Source organism: Emericellopsis cladophorae (genome assembly GCF_022114955.1).
Source record: "Emericellopsis cladophorae strain MUM 19.33 chromosome Unknown NODE_1_length_1489480_cov_119_871856, whole genome shotgun sequence".
Taxonomy (NCBI): domain Eukaryota; kingdom Fungi; phylum Ascomycota; class Sordariomycetes; order Hypocreales; family Bionectriaceae; genus Emericellopsis; species Emericellopsis cladophorae.
Window position 1 is genome coordinate 946,106 of NW_026250926.1, and position 22,171 is coordinate 968,276.

At 56.7% G+C, this 22,171-nt stretch overlaps 9 protein-coding genes across 9 annotated transcripts; 4 read left to right on the forward strand and 5 right to left on the reverse strand.

Moving 5' to 3' along the window:
* Nucleotides 1–220: 220 nt before the first annotated feature.
* J7T54_006185 (Nuclear polyadenylated RNA-binding protein-like protein) lies at nucleotides 221–1,715 on the reverse strand (the record flags this gene model as incomplete). Its single annotated transcript, XM_051504730.1, has 2 exons — nucleotides 221–1,274; nucleotides 1,333–1,715. The coding sequence occupies 2 exons, from the start codon at nucleotides 1,713–1,715 to the stop codon at nucleotides 221–223; spliced, it is 1,437 nt and encodes a 478-aa protein (XP_051366702.1).
* Nucleotides 1,716–3,498: 1,783 nt separating this feature from the next.
* Nucleotides 3,499–5,226, forward strand: J7T54_006186 (Cytochrome p450 protein; the record flags this gene model as incomplete). The annotated part of the gene is made up of 3 exons (XM_051504741.1): nucleotides 3,499–3,667; nucleotides 3,734–4,247; nucleotides 4,305–5,226. The coding sequence occupies 3 exons, from the start codon at nucleotides 3,499–3,501 to the stop codon at nucleotides 5,224–5,226; spliced, it is 1,605 nt and encodes a 534-aa protein (XP_051366703.1).
* Nucleotides 5,227–5,309: 83 nt separating this feature from the next.
* On the reverse strand, nucleotides 5,310–7,122 carry J7T54_006187 (Aromatic amino acid aminotransferase-like protein; the record flags this gene model as incomplete). Its single annotated transcript, XM_051504751.1, has 4 exons — nucleotides 5,310–5,540; nucleotides 5,617–6,776; nucleotides 6,838–6,871; nucleotides 6,919–7,122. The coding sequence occupies 4 exons, from the start codon at nucleotides 7,120–7,122 to the stop codon at nucleotides 5,310–5,312; spliced, it is 1,629 nt and encodes a 542-aa protein (XP_051366704.1).
* Nucleotides 7,123–7,724: 602 nt separating this feature from the next.
* On the reverse strand, nucleotides 7,725–8,045 carry J7T54_006188 (uncharacterized protein; the record flags this gene model as incomplete). The annotated part of the gene is made up of 1 exon (XM_051504762.1): nucleotides 7,725–8,045. The coding sequence occupies one exon, from the start codon at nucleotides 8,043–8,045 to the stop codon at nucleotides 7,725–7,727; it is 321 nt and encodes a 106-aa protein (XP_051366705.1).
* Nucleotides 8,046–9,782: 1,737 nt separating this feature from the next.
* On the forward strand, nucleotides 9,783–13,174 carry J7T54_006189 (uncharacterized protein; the record flags this gene model as incomplete). The annotated part of the gene is made up of 3 exons (XM_051504773.1): nucleotides 9,783–10,187; nucleotides 10,238–12,403; nucleotides 12,455–13,174. The coding sequence occupies 3 exons, from the start codon at nucleotides 9,783–9,785 to the stop codon at nucleotides 13,172–13,174; spliced, it is 3,291 nt and encodes a 1,096-aa protein (XP_051366706.1).
* A 554-nt stretch (nucleotides 13,175–13,728) lies between these two features.
* J7T54_006190 (Casein kinase II subunit beta-like protein) lies at nucleotides 13,729–14,672 on the forward strand (the record flags this gene model as incomplete). The annotated part of the gene is made up of 3 exons (XM_051504783.1): nucleotides 13,729–13,785; nucleotides 13,896–14,141; nucleotides 14,199–14,672. The coding sequence occupies 3 exons, from the start codon at nucleotides 13,729–13,731 to the stop codon at nucleotides 14,670–14,672; spliced, it is 777 nt and encodes a 258-aa protein (XP_051366707.1).
* Nucleotides 14,673–14,925: 253 nt separating this feature from the next.
* Nucleotides 14,926–16,379, reverse strand: J7T54_006191 (PA-phosphatase related-family protein-like protein; the record flags this gene model as incomplete). The annotated part of the gene is made up of 2 exons (XM_051504794.1): nucleotides 14,926–16,114; nucleotides 16,189–16,379. 2 exons carry the CDS (start codon nucleotides 16,377–16,379, stop codon nucleotides 14,926–14,928), a joined length of 1,380 nt encoding a protein of 459 aa, XP_051366708.1.
* Nucleotides 16,380–17,653: 1,274 nt separating this feature from the next.
* J7T54_006192 (54S ribosomal protein-like protein) lies at nucleotides 17,654–18,884 on the reverse strand (the record flags this gene model as incomplete). Its single annotated transcript, XM_051504805.1, has 2 exons — nucleotides 17,654–17,755; nucleotides 17,853–18,884. The coding sequence occupies 2 exons, from the start codon at nucleotides 18,882–18,884 to the stop codon at nucleotides 17,654–17,656; spliced, it is 1,134 nt and encodes a 377-aa protein (XP_051366709.1).
* Nucleotides 18,885–20,353: 1,469 nt separating this feature from the next.
* Nucleotides 20,354–21,949, forward strand: J7T54_006193 (G2/mitotic-specific cyclin-B-like protein; the record flags this gene model as incomplete). The annotated part of the gene is made up of 3 exons (XM_051504816.1): nucleotides 20,354–20,362; nucleotides 20,425–21,775; nucleotides 21,828–21,949. 3 exons carry the CDS (start codon nucleotides 20,354–20,356, stop codon nucleotides 21,947–21,949), a joined length of 1,482 nt encoding a protein of 493 aa, XP_051366710.1.
* Nucleotides 21,950–22,171: the final 222 nt, after the last annotated feature.

Consider the following 22,171-nt stretch of genomic DNA (forward strand, 5'->3'; position numbering starts at 1 on the left):
TGTATTGTCCGCTTGGCAACTTTGGCCATTTATCTAAGTATACGCAGAAACCTCCCTCCCCCCGATAGACAGCGAATACATACGCCCAAAGCGCCGCTCAGTTTGCCCAATTTTCTTCATGGCTCCAATCTTGTACACCTCGCCGCCGGCTGGGCTCGCTGCACATGGCCGGCATTATACATTTCTTCTCATACACGTCGTTACGGCCGGACCACCTGACCTAGGTGATGACCTCGGCGTCCTTAGCCCCAGAATCATCCTCCATCGCGTTGCCCTCGGGCTTGACGAGCTCTGGGTTCCCACCATCCTCCACAAACTTGCGATCGCTGACGTCCTTGTCGCCCCCGGGCGTCCACACCATGTCCTTGAACCCGCCCTGCTGGCCCTCGTCGTGCTGAAAGGGGCACTTTGGGTTCTTGCAGGGGTTGAACTTGCACTTGGTCTTGACGTGTGTGAACTTGCAGTCGGCCGTCGTACAGTCGGCCCCGTTGCGGCACAGGGGCATGCTGGGGTGGCGGAACGGGCAGCGGTTGTTGCTGCAGTTGGGCCAGAACTTGCAGTCCTGCTCGCTCTGGTGGGCGAGCTTGGTGGCGGGCGAGGGGTGGCGGCCGACGCACTTGAAGTTCTTGCAGGCGGCCCCGAAGCTACACACGTCGGACACGTCGATCTGGGCACCGCGCGGCGCCGCCGGCGACTGGTGCGCAAACTTGCATTCTCGGTTCGTGCAGTTGAGGTTGTACTTGCAGACGGTCTCCTCCGGGTTGGGAGGTTCGCGCTTCTCGCCCGACATGTCGACGTCGCCGGCCTCGCCACCCTCGGCATTCGCCTGCTCGTGGGTACTGTGGTGGTGCTGTCCGTGACCACCTCGGCCGCGCCTGTTGCCGCGATCAAATTTGCCTCCGCGTCCACGATGCCCTCCGCTGCTGCTGTTGTTGCTCATGATTGTTTGTTGTAGCTGCATCATCATCTGGTTCTGCTGCTCGAGCAACGCGTAGACATCCATGCCAGGCGCAGCGCCCATCATCATGTTTGGGCCGCCCATGCCTGTCGCCATGCCGTGCTGGATGTTGTTCATGCGGTTGTTGCCCCTGCCTCCGCGCATCGCACCGCCCCGTAGGCCGTTGCGCGAGTGGGTGTCGATGCCGCCACGACCCCGTACCCGGTGCAGCGCCTGGTCGCCTGTGCGGTCCATGGCTTTCGATACGTGGCCGAGCATGCGCTTCTCCCGGCCGCCTCTGAGGTTCCCTTCTCGCAGGGCTCGCGGTCCAGTCGGACTAGGTCTTGTTAGCGACTTCGTTTTCACGCAAGCGGGACAACAGGGGGTAAACATACGCAGAGAAACCAGGGCCGTCGTGGGCTCCCATGTCCGTGTCCATTTCGTTCGACGGCGCGCCACCGTCAGCCGCGTCCGCACCGTTGCTGTCGGCGGCTTCGGGCTGCCCGTTGATTTGCGCATTCAGCTGTGCCAATTGCTCAAACAGCCAGCGCGCAAAGTCGTGCGACGTGGGATCTTCAGGTGGCAAATTGAGGAGCTCGCCTGATAGCTCAGCGGCAATCTGGTTCTGGTCCTTGCCGTTGACAAGCATGAGGATGATGTATTCGGCGAGAGCAGAGTCGTTGCTGTCGCCGGCCCAGCCGACCTCCATGAGTTTGGGCTGAACGGCGGCGGTCAGCGCGTCCGCCAGCGGTGTGTTGAGGGCTACCTCGACAGGCATGGTCGCGTTGTCGGGTGCGTGGTATGGATACAGTGTTCGGGTCGTGACACTGGGTGCCGTGGCGAGACTGGTTTGGTCGACCGCGTCTGGCACGAGGAGGGAGCGGTCGGTCGAGCAGATGGACGATACCGTGTAATAATCTAGGAAAAGTCGCGCGTGTGCAGAGGCGGTGGTCTGTTCAATCGAATCGCCGCGTGCACTTTTCGGGGTATCAAGGGCGCTGTGGCAGGATCGCGTGTTGAGGTTAAGGTTTAGGGTGGTTGGCGAGATTTCTTATCCACCTCAGGCTTTGGCTTTGTCAGTCTCGTCAATGGCGGTCCTATCTGAAGGTCACGTGACAGCCGTCATGCCTCCTTTGACGCGTGCTTTGTCTCTTCCTTCTGTCCATGCGATGACAAGGTGCTTCGCCCAGATTGTGACCAGCACACAATCGGCACCCTGCGTTCCTGGCCATGGAAAGCTCCCTGAATTCACAAGCAACTGTGTGGCCTTGTCTTTCATAGAGAAGGAGTCTGGAGGACCAAACGTCCGATGTCCGACGGTCACGTGCTTGACAGCGCCTCCTTGCCTTAGTCAGCAGCCATGCCTGTTCTAGCGGCTTCTCCACTCTAATACGTCTTTTGTTCTCCATCGAGCTGTGGGTAGTAATTAACTGATCACCAAGTTCACGCCGCCGGGTGACGCGGGGCTTCAATGCCGAATTAATCGTGCAGACGCCAGCGGCGGCAGTCCAATCGCAGGCCGACGCGGCCACGGCACCTGGCAATGGGGGTTGGACCGGGATGCCGACGACGACTGGACTGAACGTGGACGGACTGGACTCTGGACTCTGGAGACGACACTTCTCCGCATTCTCCACGCAGCTGGACGGCCACTTGTGGTATGAAGTGCCCGTGGCCGCTTTGCCTATTCTGGGTACCAAGTCGCCGTATGCTTGTCCGAACATGAGCACGTCTTGTTGTCGCTGATCACTTGTACGGTTGGGGAGTTGGGGACAGACAGCCAGTCGTGGGAGGATGAAGAGATTGTTCACTGATCATGCGTTCGTCCACGACGCTCAGTCACTCAGCATACCGCACAGTACCAAGCTGGCGCTCGTGTATGGCTCTCGTAGCATGGCAGGCAACCCCCGCGGAGCTACGCGAGTTTGGTGCTCCTCAGAAAATCAATAGTATCCCCAAGAAGACACCTTGGGAAACGACGTATGTATGAACGATGTACCCCGCATGTCAAACTCACCATCGCAGAATCTTACATGTAGATCCAGATCAATCAAGGCGCTTGGATTAGCGAACCACTCGCAAAGTCACCACCTTTGGACTACGGGGTACGTACCGCCACACCATCCCGTCAAGTCGTCCTGCATGAGGCTGCATCATCCTCGGTTCTTTGCTGAACTCACGACACTGTGACTGTGCATGGTGCACCCCTGGCTCTCACATGGGAACGGTAGCGCCGCCGCCCCTACGGTCGAGCAATTACTTGCATTGTCTACGTACGGTTGATTGATTGATGGATGCATGTTCCAAGTCCAACGGGACCCGTGGGTCAAATGGCTGCTCCGGCGGCCCGCATGCGGACTACTTTAATCAACCACAACCCACCAGACCGGACCCCAACATTGATGCTTCCGCGCCCATTCACTGTGGTCTCGTGTCGCGATTCAGACCACATTACAGTGCTACTTGATGCTCTAGTTCGAGGTCAATCTACACTCGGGCCTGATTCATCTTGCACACTACACAATCAACAAACACCAACCATTCGCAAGCTCACCTAGAGAATGGGCCTTATCGAGACGGTCCTCGACCACCTGACGGTCAAGTCCGTGGCCTTGCTGGTCGTTGGCTTCCTCGTCGTGAAATTTCTAGTGAACCGCCTCATCGAGCATGTTCGTCTCAGGCGCCTGCCAGGCGGTCGTGCGCGAAAAGTGCCCTCATGGGCCCCGTTTGGTGAGCACAGATCATCCTCACAGTGATCGAGTGGGAAGAAGCAGCTGACACCCAACCTCTGATTAGGCCTCGATCTCGTCAAGGGAGCGGTGGAGTCCACGCTGGCCCAGAACAACCTCGACTACTGGCGCAACGTGTACTTCAAGGACGGCACGCGGTGGACCGGCGAGGTGCGCGTTCTCAACCAGCGCATTGTCATGACCGCCGACCCAGAGAACATCAAGGCCATCCTCGCCCTGCAGTTCTCGGACTTCGGCAAGGGGGAGCCCTTCCACGACGAGTGGAAGGACTTTCTCGGCGACAGCATCTTCACCACGGATGGCCCCCAGTGGCACGCCAGCCGCCAGCTCATCCGCCCCCAGTTCACAAAGGATCGCGTGAGCGACCTCGAGTGCTTCGAGTCGCACATGCAGACCTTGTTCCGGGCCATGGACAACCTGGGTCCCCTGGACGGCGAGCACCAAAAGGTGACGCCGGGCAACGCCCATGGCAAGGTGCAGGACATTAGCGAGCTCTTCTTCCGGTACACACTCGATGTGACGACAGAGTTCCTGCTGGGAAAGGACACCAAGTCCCTGTGGTGAGTATTCCCTTGGAGCCTGTCATGAGCAAACCACGTGCTAAGCCAGACGCGCAGCTCCATCCGCAACGACTTTGCCGACTCGTTCAACGAGGTGCAGCGGATGCAGAACATTATCGTGCGCGCCTCCAAGGCCCGCCGCTGGATCCCCAAGTCGTCCTTCTGGAACGGACTCGACCTGTGCAACAAGTTTATCAACTTTTACATTGACCGCGTGCTCAAGCTGAGCCCGGCCGAGCTCGAGTCGCACAACAAGGGCGAGCGCGGGTACACCTTTGTCCACGCCCTCGCCGGCTTCACGCGCGACCCCAAGGTGCTCCGCGACCAGATCATCGCCGTCCTCCTCGCGGGCCGCGACACCACGGCCTCGACCCTCTCGTGGACACTTTACGAGCTCAGCCGCACCCCCCATGCCGTCGCCAAGCTGCGCCAGGAGATCCTGTCCACCGTGGGCCGCGACCGAACCCCAACGTACGAGCACCTCAAAAACATGCCCTACCTCAAGGCTATCCTCAACGAGATCCTTCGTCTGTACCCATCCGTCCCCTTCAACGTCCGTCTCGCACTCAAGGACTGCACGCTCCCGACCGGCGGCGGGCCCGATGGTACCGACCCCATCGCCGTCCTCAAGAACACCCCCATCGGCTACTCCACGCTCGTCATGCAGCGTCGCGCGGAGCTCTACCCGCCCGTCTCGGACAAGTTTGCCGACCCAGAGGTCTTCAGCCCCGAGCGGTGGTCCGTCTGGCACCCCAAGCCCCACGACTACATCCCATTCAACGCGGGCCCGCGCATCTGCATCGGCCAGCAGTTTGCCCTGACGGAGATGAGCTACGTCCTGGTGCGCATGTTCCAAAAGTATGACAGGGTCGAGAGCCACATGGGTCCCGTTGACGGCGGCAAGCCCATGCTCAAGGCCGACATTGTCCTCTCGCCCGGTCAGGGTGTCAAGGTCGCCTTCTTCGAGGCGCAGGATTGATGATGATGAGAGGTGTGGGACAAGATTAAGTGGGAAATGAGACACGGCTGCCGATAGCCAGTAATGAAAATCCATTTATTTTTCTATGCCTTTCTAAAGCTCTTGCGCACAGCGGCGGCGAACCGACTAGTGGCCTCGCTCATGCTCTCGGCGCTCGCCGATGCATATGTCGCACGGAAGTGCAGCCCTGACAGGGGCTTCTCTTTCTCTGCCTGGAACCACGACCCTCTGGCGATGAGTACGCCGTTCTGGATGCACGAGTCAAATATTTCCTCCTCTATAGCCTTGAGATCCCGCTTCCCGGCGTCCGGGTGCTGTGCGTGATCAACAGTAAACCACATCTAGCCTCGTCAGTATTGGCCTCCTCCCAAGAAAAAGAATGAAACTCACAAACATGCCGGCGACTGGCGGTGTCCAGCGCACCAGGTCCCTCGGCAGATGCTCCTCGCACGCCGCCAGGAGGGTGTTCCTCTTGGCCGTGTACTCCAGCCGCAGATTCATCAACCACTTCAGGTAGCCCTCGTGGCCCCACGTCTCATCCAGCAGCTTGTGCAGGATCACCTGGGAGAACCCGTTTGGCCCTTGGTTGGCCACCTCGGCGTGGCGCTGGAAGCGCTCGACAATCTGCGCCGAGGCCACGATCCAGCCGAGTCGGGAGCCGGGCACGAGCACCTTGGAGAAGGAGTCCATGCGCAGGACCCGACCGTCCGTGTCGAGGCTGACCAGCGTCGGGAGGAGAGACTCGACAAAGTCTTGGACAGACTCGGGCGGGGACGGGGCGACCGCAGCCTGCGCCTCCGGGGGGTAGGTCTTCATCTGCAGAAAATAGTACGGCTCGTCCTCGATGATGAACAGGTCGTGCTTCTGCGCCACGGCATAGACAGCCCTTCGACGCTCAGCGCTCTGGGTGGCACCCGTTGGATTCTGACCGGACGGCACGGTGTAGAGGACGTGAGGCTTCCTGGCCCCGTCCCTGGCCGACGCGTCCCATTTGGTGAGCATCTCGTCCATGGCCTCTGGCAGCAGCCCTTGATCGTCAATGGCCGCGCCAAAGACATGGACACCAAGGGGGTGGATCGTCTCCAAGGCCGTGGAGAAGCTGAAGTCCTCGGTCAAAACGGAGTCGTTCCTGTCCTTGTCGCAGAACATCCGCAGCGCCTGCTCCAGGGCGCCCGTACTGCCCACCGTCTGGCACACGCCCCAGTCCTTGTACGGCGGTTGGCAGATGATCTCGGTATGCTCGGTCAGGAACCGCATCATTTGCGCCGACCCGGTGCTCTGTCCATAGTTGAGGGCTATAGAGAGATCGTAGTCCGCCACCTCGTCGCGGACGTCATACTTTCCGATGCTGAGGGTTTGCCCACTGGTCAACGTGTCGGCCTCGTGGAAGTTGGGCACGGTGGGCACCGTCATGGACAAGGAGGCAAAGGGGAAGACCTGGCTGGAGGGGAGACCGCCGCCTAAGGAGATGATCCCAGGCTGCTTGAGATGCTTTGCTGCTTGTTTCAGGGTACAGGGTCCACGCGCACGGCTTTCGCGAGTGAGGTGGTCTGTAGATGTAGATGTCAGTGCCAGGTAGCAGTCTCAACTCAGGGGTGCAGGGCCCTTTACCGTCCCACCTCTTGGCCGAGGGCATGTCGTCCGTCTTGGCCATCAGCACGTCGTCCCTATAGAACCAATGGTGATACTCACAGAGCCTTTGAACATGTCACTGTTCGAGGCGGCCGCGATGCCGGCTACCAGCTTGCCCGCCTTGGCTCGTCGTGCCAGTATATCGTCTATCACCTTCAACCCGCCCCTTTTCTCATGATGAGCAAGGGCTGCCGCAGGGGCTGCCTCATTGTTGACCGGCGTGTTGCTCAAAGATCTCGTCTGGACAGTAGTAGAGGTGACCATCTTGGCGAATGCTCTTGTTGTTGATAGGCGTGGCGCTCTGTATACCACGGGCGTCGTTATCATCATGAAATCGGTGTTGGGCGTGTGGCCCAGACTTTATAGGTACTCTTGGTTTCGTCACGTAATAGCTCGTGTACACCGAGCCTTGTGTCATGTGCGCTTAGGACCGCAGTGTATAAGGTTCCCTTAGGTAATGAATGGGCTGAACTGGCGCGCCCTACAAGATGGGCTCTGACGGTCTGACAGATCCAGGGGTCTTATCGGTGCACGTGCAATCAGGCAATACCCCGGAAACAGCCCGCAATTCTTTCGAACGGAGGGCCAATGTCAGTGTAAACTTGCCAGGTTTCCCCATTTCGTAATTACCAGGAATCGCACTCATACGTAATAGCCTTCTAGATTGAAGGTTGTCGCCTGCGCCCTGTGAGCGTGATCATCGTGTGGAGGCGGAGAGTAGTGGAGTGGGTATCCACGGCTAAGCACGGTCAAGCACGGCCATGGCGGTTTGATCACGTGACATTCAAATCGAAGACCGGCATCATTCATTCGCCGTACATGTACGTACGTCCAACTCCTTTAGTGGTCCATGTCACGAGCACAAGCTAAATGGAATGTGTCTCCAAAGCGAGACGAGGCGACTCCCCGATCACCTCAAGAGGAGCCATCCATCCATCGAGCGCGGCCAGTTGATCACTCGCATTCTCTCCCTTGATGCCCTGCGCGGCGTTGATCAGATCAAGCACGGGAACGCCCAAGGATTGCGCAAGCTCGTTGGTGTCGAACATGCGAGCTTCCAACCCCCCGGCATTCAGCCACTTCTTGTTGGCGACCTCTGCGTAGGCGGCAGCCCTTTGCCCTGGCGTTCGCGGCTTCTCGACGACGCTGCGGTGACTTGTACAGCTGCTTTGCCATATCGCCCGCATGGCTGATGGCACGATCCGAGACCTTGGCGGTCAGAAAGGCCGATATGATCTGCAGCAAGCACCGCCAGGTGTCCTTTGTAACCTCATGGCTCAGCAGGGCGCGCAATAGGTGCGCGCCCGGGTGCCGTTTTCTGATTTCTTGGAATCTCGGTCACGTGCTGTGATTTCATCAAGCAGCTCTCTATTGTTTTCACTTCACTTCTCGATGACTCACATTGCACTCTTCCACTCGATCTCGGTCGCCGTTCACTCCAGCCATCAAGATCCCATCATGGCCCTTTGCTTTGGATCTGATACACCCTCGAGATCCAGCTCTCGTGCGGCGAGCTCATTATCGAGAACGACAGCGACAGGAGACATCTCGCCAGCACCGCCAGGTATATCATTATATCGCATGAAGAAAAGCTATCTAGTACTGATATCGAATAGAGATTCAATACTCTGGAATTAAAGATCTCTTTCAGTACATCAATAACGTTGACAGTGATATTTTGATAATACATAGTGTCTCCTTTGCCGATGTTTCTCGGATTCAAATAGAATAAAGGAACAAGGACGGAAATTCCGGCTTTCCCTGTGGTCAAGCGATGCGCAACTCCTTTTTATCACGATGACCAAAATTCCCCACGAAGTACTTCATCGTGTTATCGATGAGAAGATCTACGACCAGGTACATCGAATGAGCTTGAATGAAGAATGGGTCCCGGTGGGAGCTGCAGATTATACCCAGACAGACGACGCTGGCAACGTAAGGGCTTCAGGAGAAGGAGACTCTCGTCGACAGCCGGTATCACAACGTTTAGGAGACAAATTTTCCAACCCTAGTCATTGAAGCTAGGTACTCACAGAGTTGGAATTCGTTACATATTAAAGCCAGATGGTGGTTTGAAGCCTCTAACTACGATGTCAAGATTGTCCTCCTCGCAAAATTGGAAAAGCCAGCGCGACAACTTCGAATCGAACAGTGGAAGCGCATGTCCGACACATCTCCGCCCGGAGCCAGAACATCATGCTGTATCCAGACCATCATCATCGAGGGAACCGACGGACTCGACAGAGCTGATCCAGCATCATACGAGGTAACTGGAGGTCCTCTACGACTCGAGTTCAAAGACCTCTTCCTTCGAGAGGCCGATAACCACCAGAACGAGGGCGATGTCGTACTTGGTACAGACGTCTTACGGAAGTATGCAGTTGCTGTTTGGAGGTTTGTTTAGATATTCATTTCGCGAGAGAGAAGATGGTGGCTGGCGAGAGCCTATGTGTGTATTGTGGTTCCGCCTCAATGGCAATTAATTTTGGACCTGGTCTGGGCGTCTAATAACGGCACTATCATGGTATTACATGTAAAACTGATTGTCCACTACATCACCTGTAGTCATGACTGGTGAATGGTACAAATTTCAAAAGGACTCATCATCCTTACCTCGTAGAACATCAAATGCCATAGGGTAGGTCTGAACACAAGGTTACGTAAGGCGCCAAGCGCGAAGCTCCTGAGTACAAGCACGTACGGATACCACGCTGCGCATCGCGCTGTAGACCTCCAATGAACAGTGCTTCTAGTTCACACACACCATATTCGAGACGCCTTCAACGACAACCACCTACATGGCACGCCAAAGTTCCTAGCATGCAGGAAATTGGTTGGAGATGAACCACTGCACGGCTCACAGACCACCGTAATTGAACCGCGCGCACTGGCGACTGGAGCCTCGAACTTGGCCAGCTATTGCAATGTACTGGCCCTTTGGGACTCCGCGTATCTATGCCAGCAGCAGCAGCCGTACGCCATCCATCAAGCTTCTCCCATCCAGCGACGGGCTACCGTCCCCTTCAGACGTCCCCAATGCCTCTCCGGCGGAGTCGTATACCATCCCATCTCGAGGAGCGGCGTCCGAACACGACCAGGTCGAACTCGCCGTTCCTACCACCCCATTGACGCCTGTGACGCCCGCTGTTGCACCTGTCGACTATGAGGAGGGAGGCGAAAGCCATCAAGATGCCGCTTCAAGGGACTCGAAGGATATCCAAGCTACACCCATACCCATCAAGGACCCTGTACTAGCCCTCCGCACCTCGAGGACCGGCCATCTCTTCGCGACGATTACCACCACATTGATCACTGTTTGGCAGACCAAGGTATGGACACCTTCTCGACCGCGATGAGCTCTTGCTAAGTGAACCGGTAGCCGACCGTTGTCCTCGCCATCGTCGTCCGATCCGAGTCGTCTTTGCACCTGTACGGCGACAATGTCGACCTTTTCCTGCGCCCCGATTCGGCCATCCTCGTCGTCCGCACAGCAAACGGCTACCTTATTACGTACTCTCTCGCGACCGACGGCGAATCTCGCGTATACCGCCCGCATTTCCCCAACCACCACAACGTCCAGCGCCGGCGACAAGGACTTGTCGCTGGGCAGCAGGGCCTCGCCCCAGATGACTTTGTGTGGGGGGCTGGCGAGGGCGCAGGGATACGCGACATTAGTGTGCGGTTTCGCATGGTCATCAAGGTCGACGCTGGGATTGAGTCGGCACTTGCGTTGGACGACGAGCTCGTGGTCGCCACGCGCAAGCCCGCGGCGGTCCAGTGCATCAGGTGGAGTCCAGACAGCAGCGGCAGTCAGACCCGGACGGAGCTGATCAGCCGAATGGGCTGGACCGAGAAGAAGGCGTCCATTGTGGAAATGACACACGACCGACCGATGAACCTGTATACGTGGATCACCAGCGACGGAAGGGCCTACGCTGTCCAGAGGCACCGTCCTCGCCAAGGCGCCCCTGAAGATGATGCGGATGCTAAGAAATTGTTCAAAGGGCATTGCTTCCATAGCCCTTCCGACGCAGCGTCGCATGCCGTCAAAGCTGTGATCAACGCTCGATTCTCGCTCATAGCTGTTGGCTGTGTTGATGGCAGTATCCAAGTGTACTCCGTCAGAGACTACGAGGGCAACGTACCGCACTCCCACACGCACCGCATACCCGTGTCGATAGCAGCATCGGGGGCCTTCACCAACCTAACCTACTCACCAGACGGCTACAGCCTCTTTGCCGGTTTCGCCAATGGGTGGTCTACATGGTCCATGTTTGGAAAACTTGGAACGAACAGTTTCTCCTCCGAGGCCCAAATATCCCAGACAAACGGCGAAGACTGGCTGCAAGGTGTCAAGGCTGCTTCGTGGATTGGCGGTGGTGCCGAGATTCTCCTCATCGGCCAGCAGCATGAAGCTGTCTGGTCTCTCGAGATGGCAAAGAGTGCCGTCACAGGCTGCTATAACGATTCGAATGTCTTTCGCACGGTACTCCAGACACCGACCGGGATCATGGTATATCGCGGATATGATCTGCCCGATCTCACCAGTATCTCGGCGGAGCCATTCCTTTGGCATAGCGCCCGAATCCCAGCGACATACCTGTTGAGGCAGTGGCCAATCCGGCAGACCGTCATTTCGCCCGACGGCAGATATGTCGCAGTGGCCGGGAAGCGTGGCCTCGCGCATTATAGTGTGAACAGTGGTCGGTGGAAGACCTTTACTAGCGATGCCATGGAGAACGACTTTCAGGTTCGCGGCGGCATGTGCTGGCATCAGCACGTCCTCGTGGCCGCAGTCGAGAGCAACAAAACTTATGAGATGCGGCTGTATTCTCGCGAGGCGGCACTCGACTCAGCACAAGTTATCCATCGGGAGGCTCTGCCTGCACCGGCAGTTCTCATCACGACTTCGGGTGAAGACTCGCTGCTCGTCTACACATACGAAAACTTACTCTATCACTACATCTTTGTCCCTCATGCGGGCTCTGTGCGGTTGATCCAAGTCGGTCAAATTGCTTTCCACGGCATTGTGCGCTCACCAGCTCGCGTACGAGCCCTGAGCTGGGTCTTGCCGAACACTCAGCTGGTGGATGGTGATCCATCGCAAGATGTGGCTGTTGCGTCGGTGCTGTTCCTTGTGGATGGCAAACTTGTTCTGCTCCGTCCATCCCTAAACGACGAAGGGCAGCTGAAGTACGACATGCGTGTCATTGCACAGAATGTGGAGTTCTTTGCCAACATGAGGGATCAGCCAGCTCTCAATGCGAATCAGCGGATGGTTGGAGCCGCGGCATCACCGCCCTCAGCACTCAAGGAGTCCTTGTGGGTCTTTGATGGCGTCGAGCTCAAGGTCTGGCCTCAGTTCAGCGAGGTTCTGGAAGCAGCGTCGGGAGAGGCGCACAAGGACCTCCCACCATGCGTGTCGGTCCCCGTAGACTTTTACCCATTATCCATTTTACTGGAGAAGGGTGTTGTTCTAGGCGTCGAGTCGGATCTCGTCCAGCGAAGGGACGTGTCGTTCTCCTTCTTTCACTTTGCGATAAGGGTATAGTCACCCCTCGGTGCTCTGCAAACTTCTGGCTGACATTTTCTCAAGACACACCTACTCTTACCAGACATATTGCGTTTCTACCTACGAGAAAATCGCATCGACGAAGCAACAGCATTAGCGCAGCAGTATCAGCACCTAGAATATTTCGCCCACGGCCTGGAAATGCTGCTGCACAGAGTGCTTGACGAGGAGGCTGACACTTCGCCCAGCCCAGACGAGGCTGTTCTACCACGGGTCCTATCTCTACTATCCTCATTTAAAGAATACTTGGACGTTGTGCTGCAGTGCACGCGAAAGACCGAGGTGCGCCAGTGGAAGACGCTGTTTGCCTATCTTCCACCGGCGCAAGAATTATTCGAAGAGTCTCTCCAACGAGGCTCTCTCAAGACGGCCGGTGGCTATCTGATCGTGTTACACACGCTCGACGAACTCGACGCGGCCACGGAGCAACCCGTGCGCTTGCTGACCAGAGCCATGAGTGAAGGGGATTGGGACCTCTGCAAAGAGCTTGCGAGGTTCCTTGCCGCCATGGATGAGAAAGGCGAAGTGCTGCAGGAGGTCATGAAGATGGTCAACGCGACCACGCGACAGCCACAGAGCGACACCATAGCCGGCCGCCTGGCCATACCGTCGTCCAAGGGGTTGCGGAACGGATCGAGTCCTGCAGACAGTGCAGATGAGGACGGCACGCAGTCGAGCCAGCGGTCAGGCAGCGATGCTGGCAGTGTGGCCTCGACCATGAGTCCCATCGGCGGACTCAGCTGAGCTGTGTGTTGGATCGTGTGTAACTAGTAGACAAGCAGGCGTGTTCATGGGTAAGACGGCGTAATTTGTAGATAGCCATCATCTAAACCACCTTGGTAAATGACCTTGGCTGGGTGCCTGCACATTGTATTATCTCAGACTCTGATCATAAAAATGAAGTCAATAGATGACACAGTCAATCATGATGGATAGGGGCGGTTGTTGACGTGATGCCCGTTCCAGCCAACCAGGAATGCTGAGTAAGGCAACATGCCCGCGATGCCCCCCCCATAGACACCCCACCAACGGCTCACCACGATATCAACTGCCCTCAGTCCCAGGACCCAAGCCATCCCGCCCAACGCCTGTCGTACTACATACATCACGCTGCATCGGTATTCCGCATTTGACGACCACGAAAAGACGCCATAATCACTGCTACATACATATTTCTTGCGTTGCACGCTCCAAGAATTTCGTTCGAAGAAGACCACTAGCGCCCAATTGCATCCCTCCCTCGACACAGCCCACGCATCCGTGCCACGGATCTGGTCTCGATGACGGCCCTCACAAACATGGAGGACTACGTGAGCGAGTCGGATAGTGACTACACTAGTTACTGGCGGGATTGGGTACGTCTCCAAGCGCTCCCAGCGGCATGGCGGGACATTGCTACGCGGCGCGACATGTCCTTCCCTTGAAGAAAGAAGAACAGGCACTGACGAGGAAAACGTGTGAATAGTTCATCTCCTCGCGCGGCAACGAGTACTTTTGTGAAATCGACGAGGACTACCTCACCGACCGGTTCAACCTCACAGGCCTCAACACCGAGGTCCAGTACTATCAATATGCGCTGGACCTCGTCACGGACGTTTTCGATCTCGACTGCGAGGACGACATGCGGGAGACCATTGAAAAGTCCGCACGGCATCTGTACGGCCTCGTGCACGCCCGCTACATTGTGACCACGCGAGGTCTGAGCAAGATGGTAGGCCATTCTCCCCCCTGGCAAGTGGAGGATCAAGTGACTAACGTACTACCTTAGCTCGAGAAATATAAGAAGGCCGACTTTGGCAAATGCCCACGCGTCGCGTGTCACTCACACCCTCTTCTGCCCATGGGCCTGTCGGACGTGCCTAGCGTGAAGCCCGTCAAGCTGTACTGCGCCAAGTGCGAGGATGCGTACAACCCCAAGTCCTCCCGGCACGCCGCTATCGACGGCGCGTACTTTGGCTCGTCCTTTCACAACATCATCTTCCAGGTCTATCCGGCGCTGGTGCCGGCCAAGTCTGTGGAGAGGTACGTGCCGAGGGTGTACGGATTCAAGGTGCATGCGGCGGCGAGCCTGGTGCGGTGGCAGAGTGGACGACGGGAGGAGATGAGGCGGCGGCTGCGGAGGCTGGAGGTGGACACGGGGTTCCGGGATGGTGATGGGGAGGAAGGCGATGACGACGGTGATGTCGAGTTTGAGGGTGTGGATGGACGGCCTGCTGTTGTCGAGGGGGCCCCTGTGCGATGATGCAGACGGACGGCGCGTGCATGAGTTAGGTCAGGGTGGAGAGAGAGAGAGGCGGCATGATGCTCACTTTTTTGTCAGGGATGAATAGCGTTCGTTGTTGTGCATGCTTAAAGTTTCTGCTACCAGATTACTGCTTAACCGTACCTGAACCGAACTACGCCTTCGCTCCAAAGTCAATCGCGCGCTTAGCGTCTCGCTCTACTGATACATATCTATCCGTCCATAGTCTACCAGATCATTCTTAGTCTAGCGCTTATATCCTGTTCACGGTGCCATGATCCGTACTGTCCATCCTGTCCATCTCGACATCATCGAAGCGCTGCTGGCCGTTGCTATAGCCATAACCTGCGCCATTCTGCGCGTACTCATTGGCATAACCGCCGTTGCCAGGGCGCTGTGTCATGTGCGCACCAGCGGCAGAGCCTTGAGGCCGCCCGAGCTCAACGTCGTTTGACTCAGCGTTCCTTTTATGCAGCGCATCCACTGGAGAAGGTGTGTCCTCCTCATCAACACCAGAGTATCCCACACGTCCCACGCCAGCCCAAAAGGCTCGGTCACTGCTTCTTGGCCCCCAGGCCCATCCAGCCCCCTCCTGAATAGGGAGGTGATAATACCGGAAGGAGTAGACGGCTGTAAACAGTCCCATGAGGTATCCGAACAAGATGTCGAAGCCATGATGGCGGAAGTCCCACCACCTCGACGCAGAGATGAAGATGGACAGCGCAAACGGCGTGAGGGTCAGAGCCAAAAGGTAGATTGGCGGCGCGGCGGCTTGACGGCGAACGGAGTGCAGCTTGGCATTGTGGCGCGCGTTGAGCGCAGTATCCTTATCGTTGAGCGGCCACGACGCAGACGTATCATCCTGTTCCGACGGGTTACCGCGTTGTGGCAGGCGCGAGGGGAAGGCGGCGCGCGTGGCGACGCTGGACGAGGAGCTTGGGACGATGTAGGGGATGGTGACGGCGAACTTGGAGGCGAGGAAGAGGGTGAGGTACACCAGACCGGCGGCGGACGTCGAGGAGTGGCCGCTCGGGTAGCTTCGAAAGCCCTCGTCGAGCACGGCGAGGTTACTGGTCTGGCAGATGGACGCGGAATACAACACCCCGAGGGTGTTCTCGCCCTGGAATCCACCGACAACATAGTTGGCCGCATTCTGGAAGTCGGGGTCGCAGCGCGAGAGGAGGTCGGGTCGCGGCTTTCCAAAGAGGTTCTTCATGGCGGACGTGAAGAAGAAGGCCCAGATGACGCTGAGCGCCAGACCTAGCCAGCCGACATGCAACTCCCACAGCTTACGCTTCCAGATGAGCAGCTGTGGTGTGTTGCGCGGGACGGTGGCGCCGGGTATGAAGATGAGGCAGACGATGAAGATGAGGACGATGGGGACGACGCCCATCAAAATGGCGAGGAGCCATACGGGTACTGTTTCATCGGTGTGCGGAAAACTATCATCAGAGTTCAGTATGGTGCTGCAGAATGCCAAGGCAGCAGTTGAGTTTGGTGACTAAGGGAAACTCACGAGATCTCGGGGTCGTTCAGGGAGAAGGGTCGCTTGTTGGGCGAGATTTTCCCCAGAACGTACCCGACAACACCCAAGGCCACCAAGACGATCCAGTCGAGTGCATAGGACAGGAAGACCTTCCAGGAGAAACCACCAAGGCCCTGCCGCGCAGAGCTCATGACAGTTTTTGAGAATGAGCCGTTGGACATTCTGCGATATGTTTGTGTCATGCCCAAGACCAACTGTTGGAAATCCGGGGACGCGAAGGCAGACGGCGAAGAGGATCGGGGGGACGAGCGGACTGGACGTCACTGTAAGGTAGTTATTAGCGCGTAATGACGCACTAGTCAAAGGCTTCCAAAGTCCCAGCCACAGTGGAATGCAAGAATTCAATGAATTGGAAGGTGAGACCAGTGAAGTTCGGCGTGGCGGGGGTGCCGAAGGGCTAATGGTGAAATCAAAACGTATGTAGTATTTCAGACGAGGACTAGCTGGTGTGTAAGCGCTTGATCGAGGCTTTCGATTTCGAGAGATGAGTGGTGGAAGTATCGGGAGGATCTAAATAGTGCCATGACCGGAGTTATTATTAATTACCGATTCTTGCAATGCCAGGGGCCTCGTCAGCAGCTGTCGCGTCGATCATGTCCGTCAGACGGATCTGTGCTCAGGGATGCTGCAACGGCGTCGATGGGTCAAGCACCCGAGCGTGTCTTCAGGCACACAAGGCTCAAAGGGACGGTCCGTCATTCTTCTATATAGATATCCAGAGGACGGGTGGCGTAAAAGCATCTAAAAACGCGTATTCTTGATCGTCGCTGGCCACGCGTTGCCACTTCTAGACCAGCCTGAGGAAGCCCTCGTTCTCTTTCTGGATTTGTTGCACAGCCTTGTTAAGCACTTGTCGCAGAAACGACAAGTGGTCGCGTGCTCCTTACTTCCACAGCGCCGCGACGCAGAGCTTGTTTCCTCCCACCCCTGTCGGTTGTTTGGTTGGTTGGTGCAGTCACCACTCACTTACCAGTCCGCCGGTCACTGCGGTGGCCAACTTCCAAGGTCCGGCCTCCAGGGACCAGAGGTGACTGGGTTCTGGTGACAGGAAATCAAGTGACAGACTTTCTTTCATCAGTCGCGAGTAAATTAGTTTTGGTGCAACTCGTGTGGGCGGTCGCTGTTGGGTCAATGTCTGCATTGACTATCGATAACAGCTAACTCAATTAGGCGACAGGATGCCGATGTGACGTGGCTTGGCCAAGCGGCATTTGGTGGCTAATATCTGCCACTGCGGCTCATGCAGGCTCCAAATCCTCCTTGACAGAAAACGGCATGTGACATGAGTTGGCTGCAGGATACACGCCCCTGATAATGTACAATGCCATTGCTATTATTACAGCACAACAGCCTCGAGATGATACACACATACATACAACAATCGGTTTCACCCTCTAGGCCACGTGCTCCCTCTCATTGACAGACAGCTGTCTCTCTAAGCCTTGTTGGATCGTCTCTTGCCGTGGTTGCGAGGACGGGGAGTGACCACAAAGGCGTTGACGTTGTGCCTGCGGCGGGTCTTGTAGCCTGACTTGGTCTGTCGAAGGGTTAGATACTGAACGCGGGCATGTCAACGGAACAACTTACAGGACGACCCCAAGGAGTGACCGGATGGCGATTACTCTTCGACTTACCACGACCACCACCGTGGGGATGATCGACTGCAGCTTGTCAGCAAACTCATGTATCCAAACGAGGAACATCAGTGTCTCACCCTTGTTCATCGCCACACCACGAACCGTGGGACGGATACCAAGCCATCGGCTGCGACCAGCCTTGCCCAATTGGCGGTACCCATGATGGATGTTACTCGCAACACCAATAGTAGCACAGGCATCTTTGCTGACGCGGCGAACCTCGCCACTCTGCAGACGGACTTCCACATATTTGCCGGTCATGACTTTGCTGCCGTCATCCCGCGTCTCTTCGTTCTTGTTGACGACGACAGCGTGGGTCCCTGCGCTGCGGCAGAACACAGCGCCGCGAGAGGCAGAAGAGCCAACTGCAAACACCGTCGTGCCAACCGGCACCATGTGCAGCGGCAAGCAGTTGCCCTTGAAAGCTGTTTTGGACGCCAGGATACCGGGGTCGACAATGCCTCCCATGCTGGCCAGGAGCTTCGCCGGAATGCCGGCACGATAGCTGTGCACAACGTCGCCAGCCCTCAGTCCGTCTGCGGCAAGGATGTATGACTTTTTGCCAGTGGCCTTCTCGGTCAGCAACGCAATGTGCGCGCTGCGGCCTGGGTCGTATTCGATTCGGTCCACCAGATGAGGCCCAGGAACCTTGCGCTCAAAGTCGACATTGCGCAATCTCCGTTTCGCACCTCCTCCACGGTGGCGCACCGTTATCCTTCCCGTAGAGTTACGCCCACCTCTTGACTGTCCTTTTTTGGGGACCGTCAGTGGCAGGTAGGGCCGCCCCTTCCACAAGTGATCGTTAATGGGTCGTTTCAAGTGACGGACACCGGGTGTGCGAGGCTTATAGGTTCGCAGGAAAAGACCTCCCTTGGCCCTCCGGGAGGCTTCGTCGTTCCCGGCTGTTGGCTCCGTTTGCGCCTCTCTGTTGTTGGCCTGGCCAGAAGCAAAGCGAACAGCCGGCTTGTTGAATGAAAGAGCCTGCAGGCCTCTGCGAACTGCAGAGAGCTGCAGCCGCTGTTGTAGCATCGTAAGATTCAGTTCGAGCTGTCTCAAGGTTGGCGTAGGTTCGTGATTCGTCACGAGGGGTTGGAGAAAGGAGGTCGTCGAGGCGTCTCCAATTCAAATTTCGCGGGAGAGTGACAGTATTGCAGGTGGCCTGTTACCGACGCATTGCCCTGGACTGCACTGGGGCGGCAGCTGTTCTCAATTCGACGTCGACGTCCAGTCGTTGGCGCGCGTTATCGACGCAGTCGCAACCTCGCTGGAAATTTGCCCGGAGACATGGCGAAACCTCTACTCCGGATCTGTGGCGCAGGCTGCTTCTTCCGCCACACTTGGGCACCTCCTTTAACTCAGCCACGGACTGCTAGGGAGCGGGGCTTGATCTCACGCGTCGAGCTAATACCGGCCCGAGCACCATCGCGGTTGGGCGTGCTGTCCAATGATAGCCCCGTTGCTAAGCCGTTGCCATTGTTTGTATGGGGCTCGCTGACGAACTTTGTACCAATTTTTGACATGGATCACACTTCGCGCTGCCATCGTGTCACTTCGCGTCGAACTGACTGCTTACTCAAAAATCCCCATGTCACGGTGCAAAGGCCATCAACTACAAGGCAATTCATTACACTGGCCCGCCTTGAGCCGATTTACTCTTCATTCTCACAACCTTGACTAAATTCCATTCATCCCCAGATTTGTGTCTTGTCGCGTGTTCCCTGCCAAAAGATCGCGTCTCCAGCCAAATTACTGGTTTTATTCGGCGTCTGCAGGGCCAGCCGCGAACAAGACAGCTTCCCGTCCAATCCTCGCGTCCAAAGAGGTGGAACTCCAGCCCATCTGACGTAGCAACGCTGCGTTGAGCCAGTCAACCACCCCAGAGCAGCCGCGCTCTGGAACAGGTACGTACCTCCTCACCAGCCTCTCCGGCAGATCCACTTTTGGCTCTGCTGCGACTCCACCAGACTCGTCAAAACATGACTTGCACCTCGACTGCAGAGCTGCCCTCTACTGCTGCATTGTCCGACTTGACATCAAAACACCTCGCCAGCCACTGCAGGCCCTCTCATTTCCGACATCAACTCTATCGTCCTGCATGCAACTTGTTCATTTGGAAAACAATTTCGTCTAACACAGTATCGCGACACAGCACCAGCACAGCAACCTTCTGAGGTCAACCAATTCGCCTATCGACGCCCAACCCGCACGCACCCCAAGCCAGCAATCCAAGACGCGCCTGTTCTGGTGCCAACCTTTCATTACCTTGACCCAGAGGTTAGTCTCGGAAAATTCCAACTTCTTATTCGACTGTCTCACCGCGTCGGCAACCTTTTTTCTTGAGCTCCGCCGACGTGTTTTCTTGCTGCACATGCCGTCGTTTTCTCTCGATTACCCTCTTTCATTCGGGCTCGTCAAACTGACAGGACCAACAAACAGTAGCATTGACTCTCTATCATTGAACGCGATCTATCTACAGAGGCTCTATCAGCAACGTCGCGATGCCTGCAGTAAGTGACGATTTTTCGCAACGCGGCCTTTTGACGCGTCGTGTTGCTGACCCATATATCAGGGACGCCCGGCTACACGCCAGCGTGTTGTACAAAACGAGAACGATGAGAACACTGCCAACACGCGTTTGACGCGTGCCAAAGCCGCCGCTGGCGGTCCTGAAGACCTTGGGAAAACGGGCAAGACCGCGTTGCAAACCAAGAAATCAACCGCAAACGTTGCCGGTCAGAGGAAAAGAGCAGCTTTGGGAGATGTGAGCAACGTGAACAAGACAGAAGCCCAGAAGGCTGCTGGCGGCAAGAGTCTGAAGGCTGCTCAGCCCACTGGTGTGCAAAAGCCCGCCGCGCGCCCCGCGAGTCGGGCTGCTACAGCCGCCAAGGACCCTAAGAAGGTTGAGATCAAGAAGTCAGGCGCCGGCGCCATCAGTGCCGTGCAAAAACGCAAGGTCCTCAGCGCAACCACACACAGCCGGGAGCCATCAGTCACCGTCGATGAGGCAGAGCCCGTTCGTAAGAAGGCTCACACTATGGATGCCGAGAAGCGCATTCGGTCCGAGTCAAAGGCCGACAAGGAGAATGAGGCTGTTGCTAGTGCCAAGGCCGATGCCATTGCGGAGGCCAAGGAGACTGCTCTTCACCAACAGATTCGGAACTTGGATGATGAGGATCACGATGACCCGCTCATGGTGGCCGAGTACGCCAATGACATCTTCGACTACCTTCGTGAGCTCGAGGCTCCCTCCATGCCCAACCCCGACTACATGGCATCGCAAGACAACCTTGAATGGCAGACGCGTGGCATTCTCGTCGACTGGCTCATTGAGGTCCACGCGCGCTTCCATCTTCTGCCTGAGACGCTCTTTCTTGCCGTCAGCATCATTGACCGATTTCTCTCGGTGAAGATTGTCCAGCTCGACCGTTTCCAGCTGGTCGGTATCACTGCCATGTTCATCGCCTCCAAGTACGAAGAGGTCTTGTCGCCCATTGTCAGAGATTTCAGGCACGTTGCCGACGACGGCTACACCGAGGCCGAGATCCTCAGCGCTGAGCGTTCCATCTTGACCGCCCTCAACTACGATCTCAGCTACCCCAATCCCATGAACTTCCTTCGACGTGTCTCCAAGGCGGACAACTATGACATCCAGTCTCGGACCATTGGCAAGTACCTCATGGAGATCAGCCTTCTTGACCACCGCTTCATGGAGTTCTGCCCCAGCCACGTTTCTGCCGGCGCCATGTTCCTGTCACGCCTCATGCTGGACCGCGGAGAGTGGGATGCAACCATCGCCTACTATGCAGGCTACACGGAAGCTGAGGTCATGCCTGTCGTCATGCTGATGGTCGACTACCTCGCCCGCCCTGTCTGCCAAGAGGCCTTTTTCAAGAAGTATGCTAGCAAGAAGTTCCTCAAGGGTAATTTTCCACATGAATTCTCCTCGTCGATCGTGTCACTAACAAGCTGCAGCTTCCATTGTCGCCCGCCGTTGGGCAAAGGAGAATGCCGAAGCTTTCGGCCTCACCAACCTCAGGCAACAACCCCTTTACATCATGAACATTGATGACGCCGCGGACGCGGAGGGGTCATGAGTCTGAACACGGCATCTTTGGTCGCATGGTCGGCGACACTCACGACAGCTTATGACTTTGATTCAACTCGCATCACTCCGCAACGCAGCGATGCGCCATCATTCTGAGCCTGCGACCATCGTCTCTCAAACCATAGCCATCATCGACACACTTCATACCCGTCGAGATGGCTCTTTCTGCAATGGTAGCAGGAATAATGGGGCATTACTGACATTACGCTTT